This window comes from Dissoconium aciculare, assembly GCF_010015565.1.
Source record: "Dissoconium aciculare CBS 342.82 unplaced genomic scaffold K489scaffold_1, whole genome shotgun sequence".
Classification (NCBI taxonomy): Eukaryota; Fungi; Ascomycota; class Dothideomycetes; order Mycosphaerellales; family Dissoconiaceae; genus Dissoconium; species Dissoconium aciculare.
Genome location: NW_022984951.1, coordinates 2,914,412 through 2,930,110, shown reverse-complemented (window position 1 = coordinate 2,930,110; position 15,699 = coordinate 2,914,412). Strand labels below are relative to the sequence as shown.

The 15,699-nt window shown below is 51.3% G+C and overlaps 10 protein-coding genes across 10 annotated transcripts; 3 read left to right on the top strand and 7 right to left on the bottom strand.

Annotated features, from left to right (window-relative positions):
• Positions 1-183: 183 nt before the first annotated feature.
• Positions 184-1,578, top strand: K489DRAFT_309552 (peptidase M22, glycoprotease; the record flags this gene model as incomplete). The annotated part of the gene is made up of 1 exon (XM_033600642.1): positions 184-1,578. One exon carries the CDS (start codon positions 184-186, stop codon positions 1,576-1,578), a length of 1,395 nt encoding a protein of 464 aa, XP_033464994.1.
• Positions 1,579-1,924: 346 nt separating this feature from the next.
• On the top strand, positions 1,925-3,143 carry K489DRAFT_309876 (6-phosphogluconate dehydrogenase C-terminal domain-like protein; the record flags this gene model as incomplete). Its single annotated transcript, XM_033600664.1, has 3 exons — positions 1,925-2,038; positions 2,080-2,778; positions 2,889-3,143. The coding sequence occupies 3 exons, from the start codon at positions 1,925-1,927 to the stop codon at positions 3,141-3,143; spliced, it is 1,068 nt and encodes a 355-aa protein (XP_033464993.1).
• Positions 3,144-3,318: 175 nt separating this feature from the next.
• K489DRAFT_428222 (uncharacterized protein) lies at positions 3,319-8,477 on the bottom strand (the record flags this gene model as incomplete). The annotated part of the gene is made up of 2 exons (XM_033608325.1): positions 3,319-4,411; positions 4,467-8,477. The coding sequence occupies 2 exons, from the start codon at positions 8,475-8,477 to the stop codon at positions 3,392-3,394; spliced, it is 5,031 nt and encodes a 1,676-aa protein (XP_033464992.1). The 3' UTR covers positions 3,319-3,391.
• A 131-nt stretch (positions 8,478-8,608) lies between these two features.
• K489DRAFT_32494 (uncharacterized protein) lies at positions 8,609-9,435 on the bottom strand. Its single transcript, XM_033601798.1, has one exon. It carries the CDS (start codon positions 9,265-9,267, stop codon positions 8,740-8,742), a length of 528 nt encoding a protein of 175 aa, XP_033464991.1. The 5' UTR covers positions 9,268-9,435; the 3' UTR covers positions 8,609-8,739.
• K489DRAFT_386364 (uncharacterized protein) lies at positions 9,317-10,217 on the bottom strand (the record flags this gene model as incomplete). The annotated part of the gene is made up of 4 exons (XM_033606216.1): positions 9,317-9,375; positions 9,463-9,645; positions 9,830-10,001; positions 10,188-10,217. 4 exons carry the CDS (start codon positions 10,215-10,217, stop codon positions 9,317-9,319), a joined length of 444 nt encoding a protein of 147 aa, XP_033464990.1.
• Positions 10,218-10,734: 517 nt separating this feature from the next.
• K489DRAFT_428220 (ADP-ribosylation) lies at positions 10,735-11,601 on the bottom strand (the record flags this gene model as incomplete). The annotated part of the gene is made up of 1 exon (XM_033608324.1): positions 10,735-11,601. The coding sequence occupies one exon, from the start codon at positions 11,599-11,601 to the stop codon at positions 10,735-10,737; it is 867 nt and encodes a 288-aa protein (XP_033464989.1).
• An 888-nt stretch (positions 11,602-12,489) lies between these two features.
• K489DRAFT_376111 (uncharacterized protein) lies at positions 12,490-13,336 on the top strand. Its single transcript, XM_033603840.1, has 2 exons — positions 12,490-12,596; positions 12,655-13,336. The coding sequence occupies exon 2, from the start codon at positions 12,701-12,703 to the stop codon at positions 13,118-13,120; it is 420 nt and encodes a 139-aa protein (XP_033464988.1). The 5' UTR covers positions 12,490-12,596; positions 12,655-12,700; the 3' UTR covers positions 13,121-13,336.
• Positions 13,067-13,781, bottom strand: K489DRAFT_376110 (uncharacterized protein). Its single transcript, XM_033603839.1, has one exon. It carries the CDS (start codon positions 13,356-13,358, stop codon positions 13,164-13,166), a length of 195 nt encoding a protein of 64 aa, XP_033464987.1. The 5' UTR covers positions 13,359-13,781; the 3' UTR covers positions 13,067-13,163.
• Position 13,782: 1 nt separating this feature from the next.
• On the bottom strand, positions 13,783-14,484 carry K489DRAFT_32298 (serine/threonine-protein phosphatase PP1). The gene has a single exon (XM_033601662.1). The coding sequence runs from the start codon at positions 14,254-14,256 to the stop codon at positions 13,876-13,878; it is 381 nt and encodes a 126-aa protein (XP_033464986.1). The 5' UTR covers positions 14,257-14,484; the 3' UTR covers positions 13,783-13,875.
• On the bottom strand, positions 14,092-15,344 carry K489DRAFT_376109 (protein phosphatase 1 zeta). Its single transcript, XM_033603838.1, has 2 exons — positions 14,728-15,344; positions 14,092-14,672 (listed from the first exon to the last, which is right to left on the bottom strand). Exons 1-2 carry the CDS (start codon positions 14,905-14,907, stop codon positions 14,238-14,240), a joined length of 615 nt encoding a protein of 204 aa, XP_033464985.1. The 5' UTR covers positions 14,908-15,344; the 3' UTR covers positions 14,092-14,237.
• Between the last annotated feature and the right edge of the window lie 355 nt (positions 15,345-15,699).

Genomic DNA, 15,699 nt, shown 5'->3' with positions numbered 1-15,699 from the left:
CACGGGATCCGTATGGCAGAAGGGATGCATACGCTAGTATTTGTCGCAACGGTTTGTCTCAGATGTATCCGCTAGAAATATCATCGGAACACTATTATATTGTCCATCATCGACGGACGCGTAGATCGGAAGACATTATCGAAAGGTCAACGTGACTGCCGTCTGTTCTATATGCCGCCATTGATGATAAAGCGCGCGACGTCGCTTTGGCATCGGCAACAAGGTCCGAAGCGCTTTTTGAAGCTATCCTCTCATCGCTTGGCCATTCGTGACATCGTCACTTTAGCAATCGAGACATCATGCGATGACACTTCAGTGGCCATCGCGGAGCTACTTCCAATCTCATCATCATCATCATCATCAGAACAATCAGCGCGTCTCAAGGTTCATTTTCACGAAAAGATTACGTCCAACAACGATGAATTCGGCGGCATCAACCCCATCACAGCCTTACAATCACACGCCGCAACCCTGGCCCCCTTAATCGCAAGGGCATTGAAAACATCTCCCAAGCCCGACCTTGTAGCGGCCACTCGTGGCCCAGGAATGCGTAGTAATCTCCATGTCGGTCTACACACTGCCAAGGGACTCGCTTTGGCCTGGGATGTTCCCTTCATCGGCGTTCACCATATGCAGGCACACGCGCTCACGCCGAGATTAGTATCGGCGATGAACGAGAACGGATGTAAAGATGAATTTCTGACTCCCACGTTCCCGTTTCTTAGTGTGCTCGCGAGTGGCGGCCACACCATGTTGATCGATTCGCAGACGTTGATCGAGCACAAGACACTGGCCGAGACGGGCGATATTTCACTCGGCAGCCTGTTAGACAAAGCTGCTCGCAGGATATTACCAGCGGAGCTTTTCAAATCACCATATGGAAAAGCATTGGAGGATTTCGCCTTCCCAAATGGATCGGCAGACTATCATTACGACCCGCCCCGGCGACGGCAGGACGATCTCGCGCGCAGACCAACACAATGGAAATGGTCCATGCCAATCCCACTCGCCGAGAGCGGCGGTGGTGACAAAAGTCCCAATCGAATGCTGTACACTTTCGCAGGGTTGGAGACTACCATCAAGCGTTTCATGGAATTTGAGACGACTACAGATGGCATCAGCACCAAGTTACCTCGTAATCCTGTGGATGTGAGCCTTGAGGAAAGGCAGGAAATGGCTCGTGAAGTGCAGCGCGTCGCCTTTGAGCATCTAGCATCGCGAGTTGTTCTATATTTATCCTCGAATCAGAACAATGGAGTCAAATCGTTGGTCGTTTCCGGCGGTGTCGCATCGAACCGATACCTGCGTCACATCCTGCGCTCAATACTGGACGTGCGTGGCCATCAAGACGTTGAAGTTTTGTGCCCGCCGATTGCTTTGTGCACGGACAATGCGCTGATGATTGCATGGGCAGCGCTTGAAATGTGGAATGCCGGACACGAGTCTGACCTGAGCATTGAACCTATACGTACGTGGTCGATGGATTCTGCTTCGTCCGATGGTGGTATCATCGGTGTCGGCGGCTGGAAAACTCGTGTTGCTGCTCTCGACGCCAATGTCAATAAAATCAGATTATGAATAGCGATGCCTTGAATTCGCTGCAGACCACACCGTATCCGCAGATTACAAGGCGGTGTTTGCTATGGTGGATGAAGGATCATTGGACTTAATTCATTGAAGTGAGCATTTCGCTCGAGAGGAAACAAGTTCGCGATCGGGCTTGATAGTCAAACTTAGCAAGCTTGAAGCTTGCTAAAGCTCGCCTCACTGCACAACTTTCGGCCAGCAGCCATTATCAGCTAAGCCACGGACCTCAAAATCAGATCAATGCCAAACACTATTCACTCTATGTAATAGAAGAAAATCCATCCGTCCTAAGCTTCGACCTTGGCCAATAGCAGATTCACGCCTCATCGCTTTCAAGATGGCACGACCGACGATCGCAATCGTATCAATTGGTGACATGGGCCTCGGAGTCGCAAAACTGCTCATGGCAAACAACTATCGTGTGATCACAAACGTAGCGGATAGAAGGTTAGTTCCTTCGTCCAGCGAGTGAAACGGTGTCCTGAGCAAGAGAAATCGCAAAGCAATCATCCTGATCCAAACATCTACAGTCAAGCCACCCAAGATCGAGCCCAGAACAACTCTATAGAAACAATTTCCAACGACCTTGACCTTTGCAATACTGCTGACATCGTACTCTCCATCGTCCCGCCTCGAGATGCGCTCGCCACCGCTCAAAGAATTGCCGCTGCATCGCAACATGCCGCATTTCAACACAAAAACGACATCAATCCACTCTACTACCTCGATCTCAATGCGATCAGTCCCGACTCGGCGCGCAGAATCCACTCACTCTTCAACGATGCAACTTCAGCAATCCTGTCGATCGACGGCGGCATCATCGGAGGACCACCCCACCTTACATCTGAAGGCACCTGGTACAAACCCAGCATTCCCACATCCGGGCCTCACCGACTACCCTATCCATCATCTCCAGGTACATCCGAACCATCTCTCGCGGAAGTCCTCAACATCAAACACATTGGTCCAACGATCGGCACGGCCACCGGTTTGAAAATGTGCTTCGCCGCGCTGACCAAGGGCATGACAGCGCTCGCGCTGCAATCCTTCACCACTGCGCAGAATCTCGGCGTCTTGGACGAATTACACAAGCACTTGGAAATGATGGCGCCTGCGATCGGAGTGAGATGCCGCAAGGGCGTGGTGAGTATGGTGCCGAAGGCGTACCGGTGGGTAGCAGAGATGGACGAGGTATGTTAAGGATCAACTTTCCCACAAAGGCCTTGTCCTCTCGAAAAGAAGTCATTGAGAGGAGTTCCCGTCACCTCCGCTAACATGCTGTTTTCTCGTCTCCCATCTAGATCGCCGCAACATTCCACTCCGACGGCGGGTTCGCCGAGGACGAAGCGATCTTCACCTCAATCGCGCGTGTGTACCAGTCCGTAGCAGACGATGTAGCCAGCAGCAAACAGAGCGAAAGCTCCAGCGCCGAGAAGGACGCTGCTACCGCCAATGCCCATCAATCATCCCCGCCGCTGCCGGAAACCGTCGAGAAGGTCGTCGCGATGACAGCAAAGGGCAATGAGACGAGGAGGGCGAGGGCGAAGTCGATCTAAGTCCCGTAGATTACGGGTAAATGCCGGGTCTTCCTCACGGCGACTGAATGAAGGGATAGTCTCAATGATTTGATATGTAATTCGCGACATTCGTGTCGGGTAGAAGTTTTGGAATGGGGAAACGAAATTGAGGACTGTGTCTGCTTCATCACCGATTCACGAGTGATCATGACAAGCGGGAAAGGAAAAGATCTGGATAAATTGATGTTAATTACACGGTCAAAGGCCACACGATCGAATCTGATGCCTCATTCATGTGGCTTCTCCGCAGCCGTGGAGTTCTGCTGCATCGATGAAGTCATCGGACTTCGAGCCTCGTCTTGACATGCAATCACCGAATCAGCTATTGATTCCGTAGCCATGCCGTCGCTATCGCACGGCTCCCTTTCCTCCTCATCTGATACCACTTCCTCGAATCGCCCCTGACTCTCTGTCGATCGCTCCAAAGTCAGCTCGTCCATTTGTGAAAGTATGACATCTGTGTAGTGCTTCTTCAGGTCTGGTTCATCGTCGAGAAAGGTCGGCCATAAGCTTTCCGTTGCAGGTCTAGTCGAAGAGCCTTTCATGATGGAATTGCGGTCCTTGCGTGCCCACCGGTTGTAGGCGTTCCTCTGATCGGTCTCATTCAATCGGTCTGAAGTGACAAGGTCAGCGCTCGACTCGGGAGATGAAAGTTGTGGGATTAGAGTTTTCTTTGCATCATCTTCTTCTTTCTTCTTTTTGGATTGTTTGGGAGGAGTGAATATTAATAGGACGTTAGATTTCGAACGCACATCACTATCTTCATCGCTGGCCGGGGTCACAGCTCGGGTTTGGCGAAGTGATAAGGCTTTGCTGTCTGACGAGTGTGCCTCTTTTGTGTTGGCCAGACTGGTCCGCTTTAGTTTTCGACGGGCCGGGGGTGCTTCGACGAGACTACTGGAATGCCTCACAGCTTGCTCTATCTTCTTCGCCACGGTCGACTGTTCAGATGTCACGGGTATAGCAGGCAGAGTCTGCGTGGAGCCTTCGGACACCGTGTCGTCGCTCTTCTGAACTTCGAGATCGTCTGGCATCATAACCTGAACAATGGGCACAGATTGACGATGAGGTGCTGGGTGATCGCTGATGAATTCAATCAACGCTTCCGGTGGAACCAATGACTTGTTCTTGTTCTTCTTAGCTTTAGTCTTCTTCTTTTTCTTCTTGGCCTTGGTCGCCTGTGCTTCGGCCGTATCTATTGCAGGCGTTGATTTGGCTGCTTGGTCAATCTCAATCTTATTGGGATTCTGTAACCTCGTCAGCATCTCGCCGCAAGTTGGGCACTTCAAGCCCGTGGCTTACTTCAATCTGCTCTGCAGGAATTTCCATGGTTGAGTCCCGTGCATCTGAGGTTGCTGGGCCTTGGTAAATATCAATGGTCTTTGTCTCAATTGTCTTCACCTCAGCTGAAGGCAGATCGTCCGTTTCAGCAACGTCATCGGTCGATTCGATATGAGGCGGCTTGGTAGCTTGCTTTTCAATGTCCGGCACACTCTGTGCAGACGAACAGATCCCCTCGGTCGCATCAGGTAGTCTAGGATCTGGTGGTACGTGCGCCTCGACGATGATCCTGACCGCTGGAGATGAGGGCATTTGGCCGGAAGTCGATTCGGTTTCTAAAGCTTGTTTTGTATCCCCTGTCTCCGGTTGCTTCGCTGTAATCGTGACTTCGTCGTCGTTCATACTGACAATCTCCGACACATCAACCTTCGCTGGCGCGATCCTCGCGGCTGGTTTCGACTTTCCGAGAAGCCCAGACAAAGTTGGAAGCCAGCTACCAGCACTCTTAGTCACACTGCTTTTAGCAGAATCATCGTGTTGAGTCTCAGCCCTGTGGGACTTGGTATCACGCTCCGTTTCTGGAACTGGCCCGCCCTCCGCCATTGAGACCCCCGACATTGAGGTACCCTTGGAACTGTTGGCGTCGATGCTCTTCATGTTCTTATCTTTGGTAAACATCGCCTGCGGCTCAGGACTAGTGGCTGGTTTCGCATCCAGTATCTTCGGCTTGCCCTTCAGTGTGCCTTTGCCTTTCGATGGTTTCGACTTCTTCTCGTTCTTTCGGCCGAACTGACTGAGAGATTCGGTCACAGGCGCACCTTTTGGCTTGGTTTGCTTCTTTCCGCTGACCACTCTAGTCGATGCTTCCGCTGCTACATCTTTCTTCACTGCCATTGAAGATTGGGTATTCTTGTCGCCCAGAGTATTATCAGTGTCGAGATCGACAGGGGGCGAGCTTGGCGCGATTTCCTGCATGGGACCTGCAGCTTGCGAAATGCTCTCCAATTTTACCGTTACTGGAGCTTGGTCAAGCTCGGGTTGAGGAGTCTTAGGAACAGAGGCAGACTTCTCCTCATCCTGCTGGTCGGTTTCTGCTTCCAAAAGAGCGGGAGGGTTGGATGCTGTAATGTCTGCAGGATCTGAAACCACTTCCAGCGAAGGTGTGACTTGTGCTTCGGTCGACGACACACGAGGCGGCAGTTTTCCAGCCTCTGTGAGATTGACATGATGAGCAGCGTCAGGAGTATTTGGCTCGCTGATGTTGATCGACTCATCGATATCCAGAGATTCAGGATGCTGTTCGTTTGCGACATTCGATGATGGCAGTTCAGAGCCCTTGGAGGGGACGATCACGCATCCGTGATCAGCATCCTCGAGATGTACCCTGTCTGCGGGTTGAGCTTGCGGCAATTCAGTCTCCTTGGCGTCTTCCACCACGACTGGATCAGGAATGGTTTCGGCCTCGATAGGAGGAGACGGTACCTTAGCCTGCTGAGCAGGCTCGGAAGCGGCGGGCGAAGGAAGTTCTTGTTGCATCGACGACTTGTTCTGGTGAATGCCGGCCTTTTCGGCACGGCCACGTGGCGGCGGCGGCCGCTGCTGCTGTTGCTGCTGCTGCTGCTGATTCTTCTTCTTGCCCAGCTTACCACGTGATTCAGGATCCGGATCCTGCTTCCTTGACATTTCGGGTGAGGATGATGGAGCAGCGGAACTCGTGTCTGTCAGCACTTCGTGGCGTTCGGTTTTCTTCTTGTTCGGGATCTTCTTGGCCTTCTTTGGTGGCGCATTCTCGTCCACAATTTGTGCTGGGTGAAATCGGGAGCCTTTCAACCACGATTGGAATTCATCCGACATGAGTTTTTGATGTTCTTTGTGTTCGACGAGCCATGCCGCCAGTCGATCGTAGGATCCATAGCACGGTTGGGGGATCTTCTTGTTGGCCTCCTGTGGGCTCATGACGAAATTAAGATCCCAGTGCATCCTTGATAATTCCACCGCGATGTTCATGCCCCAAGATTTCAACTCCCTCTGCCTAGAGAGACACGAGTGCGCGCTTTCCCTACGCTCGTAGTTCACAAAAGTGATGTGGTCAGTGCGATAGATGTCGCATACACTGCCGAATTTCTGGAACATGTGATACAACGTGCTCTCCGAAAGTGACGAAGGTATGTGATACACGACAAGCTGCGTAGCAGTCTGGCAACGGATATCGATACCCATCGCGCAACACCAGTAGCCACATGCATTTGGTGGCTCTTTGTTCTTGTTTGCAGAATCAAATTTGTGATGAGGCACATATTTCTCTCCCTTTCCGTGTACCATATTTCTTGGAGGCTGCAGTTGATTCGTCTGGTCATGGAATGGATTGTGTGGCGGCGGCATAACGCTTGCTGCGTGTGTATGTAGACCGGGTGGGTGTACACTGAGGAGATTAATGAGTGTTTGCTGATGGTCTGTTGGCGGCGGGGCTTGACTTCTTAAATCATCGTTGAAATGGCGAGACACCCAGGGCTTGGGGCGGATCGATGGATTGGCGCCTTCGACGGGAGTCTGGAATTGGTGGCCAGAGTATTGATCGTGTGAGTAATTCTGCTTGTGGTCTACAAAATGATGGGGGCTTGGTTGCGTGCGACCCTTGAAGCCACCATGCCCACGAGGTGGATTATTCGAGGAACGCCGAAAATTCTCATGATTTGACCACGACGCTGTGTCTGAGTGAGGATAATTTGAGCTCTTCCTAAAGCGATTGCCATCATCGTATCGAGATCGTGAGGCAGACGAAGCGGAATGGTTGTTAAGGTTCCGCTGGAAGCTTCCAGGGTCCATTACATGAGTCTGTCCCCGATACTCTCGAGTCGCTGCTTCACTCTGGTGGCTATAATCCCATTCTGGCTGGGCAGGATTCCTTTGCGGCAACTGATGATGATGATTGAACGACTGAGCGGGCACCCAAGAAGTGGTGCTATCCATTAAGGGTTGGATGGCAAAGCTCGCAGGATAGCCTGTGGAGTCCTGGCGGGGACCTGCCCATGAAGTGTTACGTCGAGCATGGCCGTCCTGGCGACTGAAACCCGTTCTCTTCCAGTTGGTGTTGAAACCATTACCGGCGCCTTCAAATGGCCCAGAATGATGTATTCTGGGCGCGTAGCCGGTCACACGGCGAATCGGTTGAAAAGCTTGTGCACTCCCATCGATCGTCGACACCCTCTGCGGCACTTCGCGAATCGTGGACTTGGTAGGTGTCGTTGCAGGTGGCTTTGGCGGTAGACTTCCTGGCCCAAGGTTCGGATAGGACTTTGTCTTCGGAGAGACTGACTTCTCAACAACGGCCAGATCATCAGTAGTCAATCTCAAATCTTTAGGAGGAACAAGCCGCTCCTGCTCAAGTTTTCGAGCTTCGACTTCAGCTAGCTCTTTCGTTTCGGCTTGGTCGACAAGTTTCTGATGGATAGACTTGACTGGTGCATCAAACTGTGCTTGTAGTGGCGTCACTGGTGATTCCGAAGCTGCCTCTTTCTCGGCGAATGGAACAGGGGAGTCTCGCTTCTCTGACAGAGTGGTCAGGAGTCGTTTCTGGATCTCACCGACTACCACCTTCAAGAACTTGGTTCCAAAGATTCTTACTTGAGGCTGCAAGAAGAACGTGGCAACTTCGACGTCCGGCTTGAAGAAGTGCTCGGTCATGCTTGGATCTCGCCACAGCTCTTGGTTGGTATCAAACCACCATTGAACGGTGAGGGGCACACGATCGTTGAGATTGTAAAGCGCTGCTGAGTACCAGGCCTGTTTGAGGAACCTAAACCCATTGCCTGGGGGTGCAGCACCGCCATGAAGGTGTATTTCTCGTTCGCTAAACCATTCTCTGATGAAATTTTCTTCATCGTCTTGGGTGGCATTTTGTGGAAACTCCCAGGGCCATATTGATCCCCACTTGAGACTATCTTCGGCGTAAAGGTGGTGGACGTAGCAAGCGACGTCACGGAATGTATTGTTTCTGACAATCACCGGATCAGCCACGAAGTCGGTGGCCATTGTAGCAAGAGAGAATTCGATTGGCGGTGAAATCTGTCAAGGTAATCGGTTGATGCGATTCCAGTGAATGGGTCGAAAAAGTATCAATCATGCGAAAGGGATGAATGAGCGAATGAATGATCCAAAGGCCCTTCGTCGAGAGCCAGTGAACGTAGTTGGAAACGAATAGGAGTACAACCAACAAACGTGAACAGGATATTGCAAAAGATAAGCAGTTTCGTGTCGCGATCGGAGTGAAGGATGTTGGTGGGGGCCAGGGTAATCAGTGAAAGGAGAAAACACTTGCAATCAACTCAACGAAGAAAGAGGTCGCCAATGTGACACAAGCATACTTTTTTGCTTCAACGTGGAAGTCACAACTTTGTGTGTGTCGTGCTTTTGCGGTGCTTGCTTGCGGGCCAAGAAGGTCAACAGGCACGAAAGTGTTGGCTCCTGCCTCAATCAGCAGCGCGAGCGACATGGGCTTGCGTTCTTGTTGCGTCCGGTCAATGCAACCGCGGGCAGATTGCTTGTCAGAATTCACTTGAGCTGCCACTTTGGAGCTTAGCAATCGTATCATGAGCGACAAGTTTTGGCATTCATGATCTAGAGAATGGTCATTTGCACTCGCAAACCTAATGCCATGGTCAATGCCTTCACAACACTGGAAGATCAGAGATATCCGCGGCTTCACGTGCACGGGATTTCGTTCATCTTTCAGACACTGAACAGTTGTTAGGAGTTGAGATATGTTCTCATATTCACAGATTGTCATTTCCCACAATTGTGCGGGCTGCCGCCTCACAAACATATCTTACACCAGTGAACAATCCTCACTGTACTGCACAGGTCGATGCGCATTACTCCTTGGGAATGGCCTTGAGCAAGGCAAGAATCTTGCTTTGATCCTCTCCAACAACTGCGTATCAAAGGAATATCAGCACCGCCATCATGATCACGTTTTCCTGACCCTCTCTGTTCCCGTCTTATCCTGCATTGTACATACCAGCTCGACCATTGTTCCAATCCACCACGATCGGTCGTCGTAGCGCGACCTCGTCCTGCTTGAAGATCTTCAGGGCATCGCCGGCACCACTCGCGCCTTCGACTACGGTTTCAGCAGCATCGGGGCCCAGGTATTCGAGGATGCTGTTGAGCTGGTCGCCGGTCGGTGCCGATTCTTGGATTTCTGTATCGGACAATTCTTGTGTCAGTAGGTCTCCACGGCATCGTTCAGGCATCGCTCAAAATATTCCTTCTCTTGTCGAGTTGCTCGGGAGGGTCTTCGCTTTGACCCATGTCTTTCCACATTCTTGGTTTGCGCTTTCTCCCGTGTCTCTCCCCGTCCTCACGCTCGATCGCACCAAACATACCAAGCTCGTAGTCCGTCCGTCCCTGCTTGCTCTTCGTGTCATGCTCGCTGGCCTGGTCGAGTGTCGCAGTCGCAACCTGGTTGGCGCTCGCCTGCTTCAGGAAGGTGTGCACGCGAACAGACGCCGCGCTTGAGGGATCGTGGAAGAGGGTGACGACATCCTTGATGCCTCTCTAGAAACACAATCGAAGAAAGATTGTCAGTGAGAAGTTTCATTCGGTCTCAGGATATGTTGTTTGCGCTGGGTGGAGTGTTGTAGATTTATGGGCGCTGAATGCGAGCATGCTGCAATGGTGGCATCGGGAACGGCTGGATGCGTCTTGCAATGGTTGTGCTTTGATTTCTCATCATTGACTTACTTGCTTGAACAAATTCTTGAAAAACGACATGATTGCTGTGTGTAGGTATGAAACAAAGGTGGTAAATTGAAAATGAGCAATTCACGGAATCACCAACACATCGACCATTAGCAGAACAGTCACCGCAAGCGATCAGTGGGAGCTTCTTCCGAGCCGAGCTCACTGCTGCGCGATGGAAACGGCCTGACGTAGATGCCCGGCGGATCGGTCCGACAGCCGAACGAGCCCCCCATCTCATATCACCGCTAGTGCTCATCCAGGTCGTATAGAAAGACCTGCAAGCTTCTCGTCCCATAGACGTTCAATAACTCGATATCAACATGATTATCATTAGCAAGCAGTTGAGCGAAAAGATACAGGTAGTGGGCTCGACAGACAGAAGTCGTTTTCGAACGGATGGCATTTCAACACTCCAGTGTGTTATGGGATGGCAGAGCGCATGGAGATAGTGGAACAATATCTCGCCTGAGCGCACCCACAAGTTTCCCACCATCCCATTCGAACACCCAACACCCTCGCGCGACCACATTGCTCTGATAAGGATTCTTCAGAGAATCTCTTCATCAGCGTTGATATTGGCTCCGGTCTCATCGTCGTGCGAGAAATCGCGAGCGTGTCGCTTATCACCCTTCTTTCCAGGCTTCCTTGCCGGCTTAGGCACCAGTACAGGAATCTTGCTACTTGCGTTGGTCGCTGGACCGGGCTTGGTTCCCGGAGCAGGTTTGACTACCGAATCATTATCGGGCGTCTCACCGGTCTTGGGCACCGGGATAGGCAACTTGCTCCCATTGTTCGTCACGGGAGCAGGATTGACGCTTACAGACGCTGGCTTGTCTCCAGGAGCTGGGCTCTGGGGCCTAGTTTCAGGTGCGTGAGAGTCTGGCTTCTTGGTGTCTATTTTTGATGGACCAGCCTCTGATCCAAGCCCTGGGACTTTCCACGCCCTCGCTTTGAAGTCCTCTACGCGTTCTACTTTGACCACTGCAGACCAAGGGATATAATGATGGATTGCAATCTCCTGCTCTCTCTGGTATGGGTTCTTCTTTCCCTTTTGAGTCCAGTAAGCAGCCGCATCGTGCTTCTCTTCTTCAATCTTGTTCGGGTCAAGGTAATAAACCCATCCTACAGGATTAGGATTGTGTGGCCGTTGAGAAAACTCCACTGCGATCTTGTGGTCGCGACTGGTAGAGATGAACGGGTCACGCAGTGGATATTGAAGCTTCTTGGTGATATGCCCCTCTAACGTTCCATCTGGTCTGTCGTAGCCCCACGCCTTGAAGCCAGCTGGATTTTCTCCTTTGAGAACGGTGGGTCCACGACTATCGCCGCGGTACAGATACTCGATGGCATGGACTTGGCCTGATAGAGTAGAGACCGCGCTCAAGAGCGTTATGGCAAATGCTGATATGCGCATCTGTGAGCGGAAATGGTGCGCGAAAGAGTGAATATGGCGTGTCAGAATGGCATCCAGTCTTGGCTGATGAGAGATTGGGCCTATTTCTATGTTTTCAATTTATGCGCCGCATGAAGCCTTGTTACAGTATCCAGCTTGCTGAAGTTTCATCCTCCGGCGCTGGTGGCTGCAGTCGGTATGATGTTATATTTGACATGCATCATCAGGCACAAGGAAATCATGTTCGAATCGGGAGCGTTAGACCCAGAATCATTCGCTTTGTTTGACAAAGCGCATGGGAAATCTGTATCCGTCCTGAATGGTCACCTGTGCCAACTTCATCACGCATTGGAAACGTATTGGTAGTTCGCAATTGGGCGCTTCCGACACATCGCCAGACGCTGGTGTTCCATCAACCGCGGGCATGTTCTGCGTGAGTCTTGTGGACAGCATAGATGTGCAGAATTCACGTATGAGCTGTACGGGAGCGTGTCTCTCAAGTATGGCGCTTCCAATATTAGTGCGTGATATAATAAAGTAAGTATACCAAACTTGATTAAACATGGTTTGTTTATGTTCCAGTCTAGCGCTTGCGCCCTAATGCGCCACGACAGGTGCGATGTCCGGTCCGGAGCGATACATGAAGCATTTGGGGGCATCGTGATGAAACCAGTAGATGCAGGATCTGCCAGGAGGTGGCATAAACTCTTGGAAATATCATCAAGCTGTAGCTCATCAAGTTGTAACATCGAAACGAACGAGTGACGTCGCAAGATCGAAAAGAGGCCCTGTTGGTGCCTATAAATTACCTAGGTATGCACATGTCAGTAAGCGCCTCCCATGCGGTAGGGCTGAGCTTATTTCACGAGCGCGAATCGCTCGCTCACTCATCGCCTGCGCCTTTACACACTCCCGTTCCAATTTACGTACCTTCAAAGGTATATATTGGACGTAGCTCACAAGCCCCGAAACCTGACTTCACCTTATCCACGAAATTTCCAAAACTAGACACAGGCGTATGTAATCTATGTGGATTTCAAATATCCGATCAGGAACTTATCAAGCACGTAACAGCAAAATTTACGATCGACAACGAGCTTACTCCAGTCCACAATCAGCGATGATCCAATCCAAGGACATGAGACGTCCCGAGACGATACAATGGGATCTCCCCATCAGCGCCTCCGACTTCGAGATCTTGAAAAAAGGCTGCAAACCAAGATCGATGGACGACCGATGGTCAGTCCGGCCAACCTACCTACGAGAAAGCCACGCCTACAGCATCAGCTGGACGCGGAGTTGGACGGGCGACCCGCACTACACCTTGATCATCGTGCGGAATCTCTCCAGCCGGAAAGGCCCCGTGATCGAATCGATGATCTACGAGTCATTCACTCAGTCGGACATCGATATCACGGCGGAGATGGCGAAGCAGGAGGTCATTTGCCTATCGAGGAATATGCTAGGATGCGAGATTAAGGCCTTCCCTGAAATTGACGAGGATCAAGTGTTCTCCTACCCTCTAGATCCAGCCGATTGAGGATCTTGGAGGGCAGTTACGATGTTTCGGCGTATGAGCAAGGTCAATTTAAGATCGGTGCGGAGACAGTCTCATAGATCAGAGTCTCGATGACATGCGATGGAAACGGGTAGGACAGGAAAGTGATGAGTGACAAAGACAGAATGTATGCCAGGGAGATGGCAATAAGCTCTATCAAGAAAAGCACAAAAAAGAAGAAAGTTTCGTCATTGAAGTAAGTCTGAGATCCATAACGCATAGAGAGAAGGGCAGTTCAGTCATGTCCTTGACCCTTCCATCCAGCGCAAAGGGTACCACCATTCCCGTTGAATGTCAGGCGTAGCAGCAACATTCCCGCCCGGTCAACATACATTGTTGTGAGCGACTTGAATCGACATCGATACCGGGGTCTCTCCCAGAATCGCGGCGCGAATCAAGCCTCTGTGGAGGTATATGTCTCTTCATCTCCATCATGTCTCTGACCACTGCATCTCTTTCTCCTCAAAATATTAATGCTGAGAAAATCGATGTGTAGTGCCCGTGTTCTTATCGCCGAAAGGTGCCATGTGTGACACACAACCATGGCATCGTCTTGGCCTGCCGGACGATGCCCGAATGAATCGGGTGTCAAGAGAAACGGTGGATCGTACGAGAGAGAGTCGCTTATCGGCGGCCGAACCTGCTGTGGCACTCGTCAGCTTGCACTCTAGTTTGTTTGCTCGGAGGTTTCAAGCTCCAACATCAAGACAGAAGGTTGTGTCCCGAACATAGATGACTTACTTCTGTTTCTTCTCGGCGGGCTTGAGAATCTGGAAGGAGCACAGCAGACTCTCGTCTACGCTCATCATGGCACCAGCGTTGTCGAATTCACCGCAGTAGTTTGGTGCAGAAAAGAGGGTCACGAGCTGACGTTTCGAAAAGAATTCGTAACCATCTTCCACGACTTGATGCGCACGGCAGATTAGATCCATGTCGTGTTTTTGCAGGAATCGCGACACAACGTCGGGGCCGAATGTGAAGGATACACCACGGTCGTTTTCGCTCCAGCCAGTGATGTCCTTGTCCGGATCAGACCATAGCAGATCGCAAAGCAGGCCACAGTCGGGAATCTGTACATCATTAGCATGAGATTCTAGGGTCAATGAATGGGCGGGCATCCGATTTCACTCACATCCGTAGGGCGCATCACGCGACGAATCTGCTCCATCGAGTTGAGATCCGGGCTCAAACCTCCGTGCATGGTGAAGATCTTCTCGTCGATGATGGCGGCGATGGGCAAGCAGTTGAAGCAATCCGTGAATGTCTTCCATAGCTTGATGTTGTAGCGCCTCTTGCACTCATCATAGAAACCATAGATACGGTTAATCGAAGCGCATTCGTGATTGCCGCGCAAGATGAAGAAATTCTCTGGGTACTTGATCTTGTAGGCGAGCAACAAGCAAATGGTCTCGAGTGATTGCTTGCCGCGATCGACATAGTCTCCCAAGAAGAGGTAGTTGGCTTCCGGAGGAAATCCACCGTACTCGAAAAGTCGGAGCAAATCGTAATATTGTCCATGAATATCACCGCAGATCTTCAATCTACGTCAGTCGGGAGTGCAGTTTTAGTTGCATTTAATTACCACATACCTTTATGGGAGCCTCAAGTTCCAACAAGATGGGCTGAGAGATGAAAATCTCGCGAGCCTTGGTGCAAAGGAATCGGATCTCAGCCTCGAGCAGCTGAACTTGCTTGCCAGGTCTGCTTCCGCGCACTTCGAGCAGGCGGTCGATGATGGAGTCCAAGTCCACGTCATTTTGATCCGCCATGACGAGCGGAGGGAATGACGGGTGGTAGGTAAAGGTGGCGTTGCGTTAGATAAAAGCGAGCCAAGCTGCCTAGGGAAACGAGCGAACGACTGCACCATCAGGTCTGTCAGCTTCAAGATTTAAAAATGGCGCAAAAGATTACAATGCCGATGGAGGACAGTCCTCAGACGCCGACCGACTGAAATGTGTGTCTTTCGCACCGAGTCGATCCTGTGTGCGCGCGAAGAAGATCGGAAAACTCATCGACACGCACATTGCGTGCGCAATCAAGTCCCGTTTGTCCGTCTGGGCACCGCACAAACCTGACCATTGGATCGCAGGAGAAATGGAGGATTGCGGCTTACCTAAAAGCGAACCAGACGAGCGCAAAGGCTCCTGCGAAGGCGCGATCTCTCTCCTCTCAATCTAAGCGCAGTGTACCTTATCCGGTGAAATCGACTCCCGCGAGAGACTCCAACAACGCAAATGGATGTGACCGCGTTGTTGTGCCAAGCACACTTCTCGGAGATCCCGATGCTGCCAAGCTCTTTTCTTGAGCGAGATCGTGTGACGACCCGGTCGGTTTTTCACGAATGTCGCGCACTTGAGAGATGTTGTGCGGCGACGATGGCGTTGCTGTCGAGGGTTGGAAACTGGTGAGAAATGTGATTTTTTGCAGGCGGAGACGGTCGAGCACGGTTGGGAGTGAAAAATCGTTTCACAGAGATAACCTGATGGGGTTTGACAATCAAGGGTGAAAATTCGGCGCGACTCGGCGAATTTGATTCAAGGAGCTGGTGAAGCGGTTGATGG

Coding starts and splice junctions, on each gene's coding strand:
- K489DRAFT_32494 (XM_033601798.1), bottom strand. CDS start 9,267: ATGTTTGTGAGGCGGCAGCCCGCACAATTGTGGGAAATGACAATCTGT.
- K489DRAFT_376111 (XM_033603840.1), top strand. CDS start 12,701: ATGATCCAATCCAAGGACATGAGACGTCCCGAGACGATACAATGGGAT.
- K489DRAFT_376110 (XM_033603839.1), bottom strand. CDS start 13,358: ATGCGTTATGGATCTCAGACTTACTTCAATGACGAAACTTTCTTCTTT.
- K489DRAFT_32298 (XM_033601662.1), bottom strand. CDS start 14,256: ATGCCCGCCCATTCATTGACCCTAGAATCTCATGCTAATGATGTACAG.
- K489DRAFT_376109 (XM_033603838.1), bottom strand. CDS start 14,907: ATGGCGGATCAAAATGACGTGGACTTGGACTCCATCATCGACCGCCTG. Junction 14,673..14,727: donor AACTTGAGGCTCCCATAAAG/GTATGTGGTAAT, acceptor CGTAGATTGAAG/ATCTGCGGTGATATTCATGG.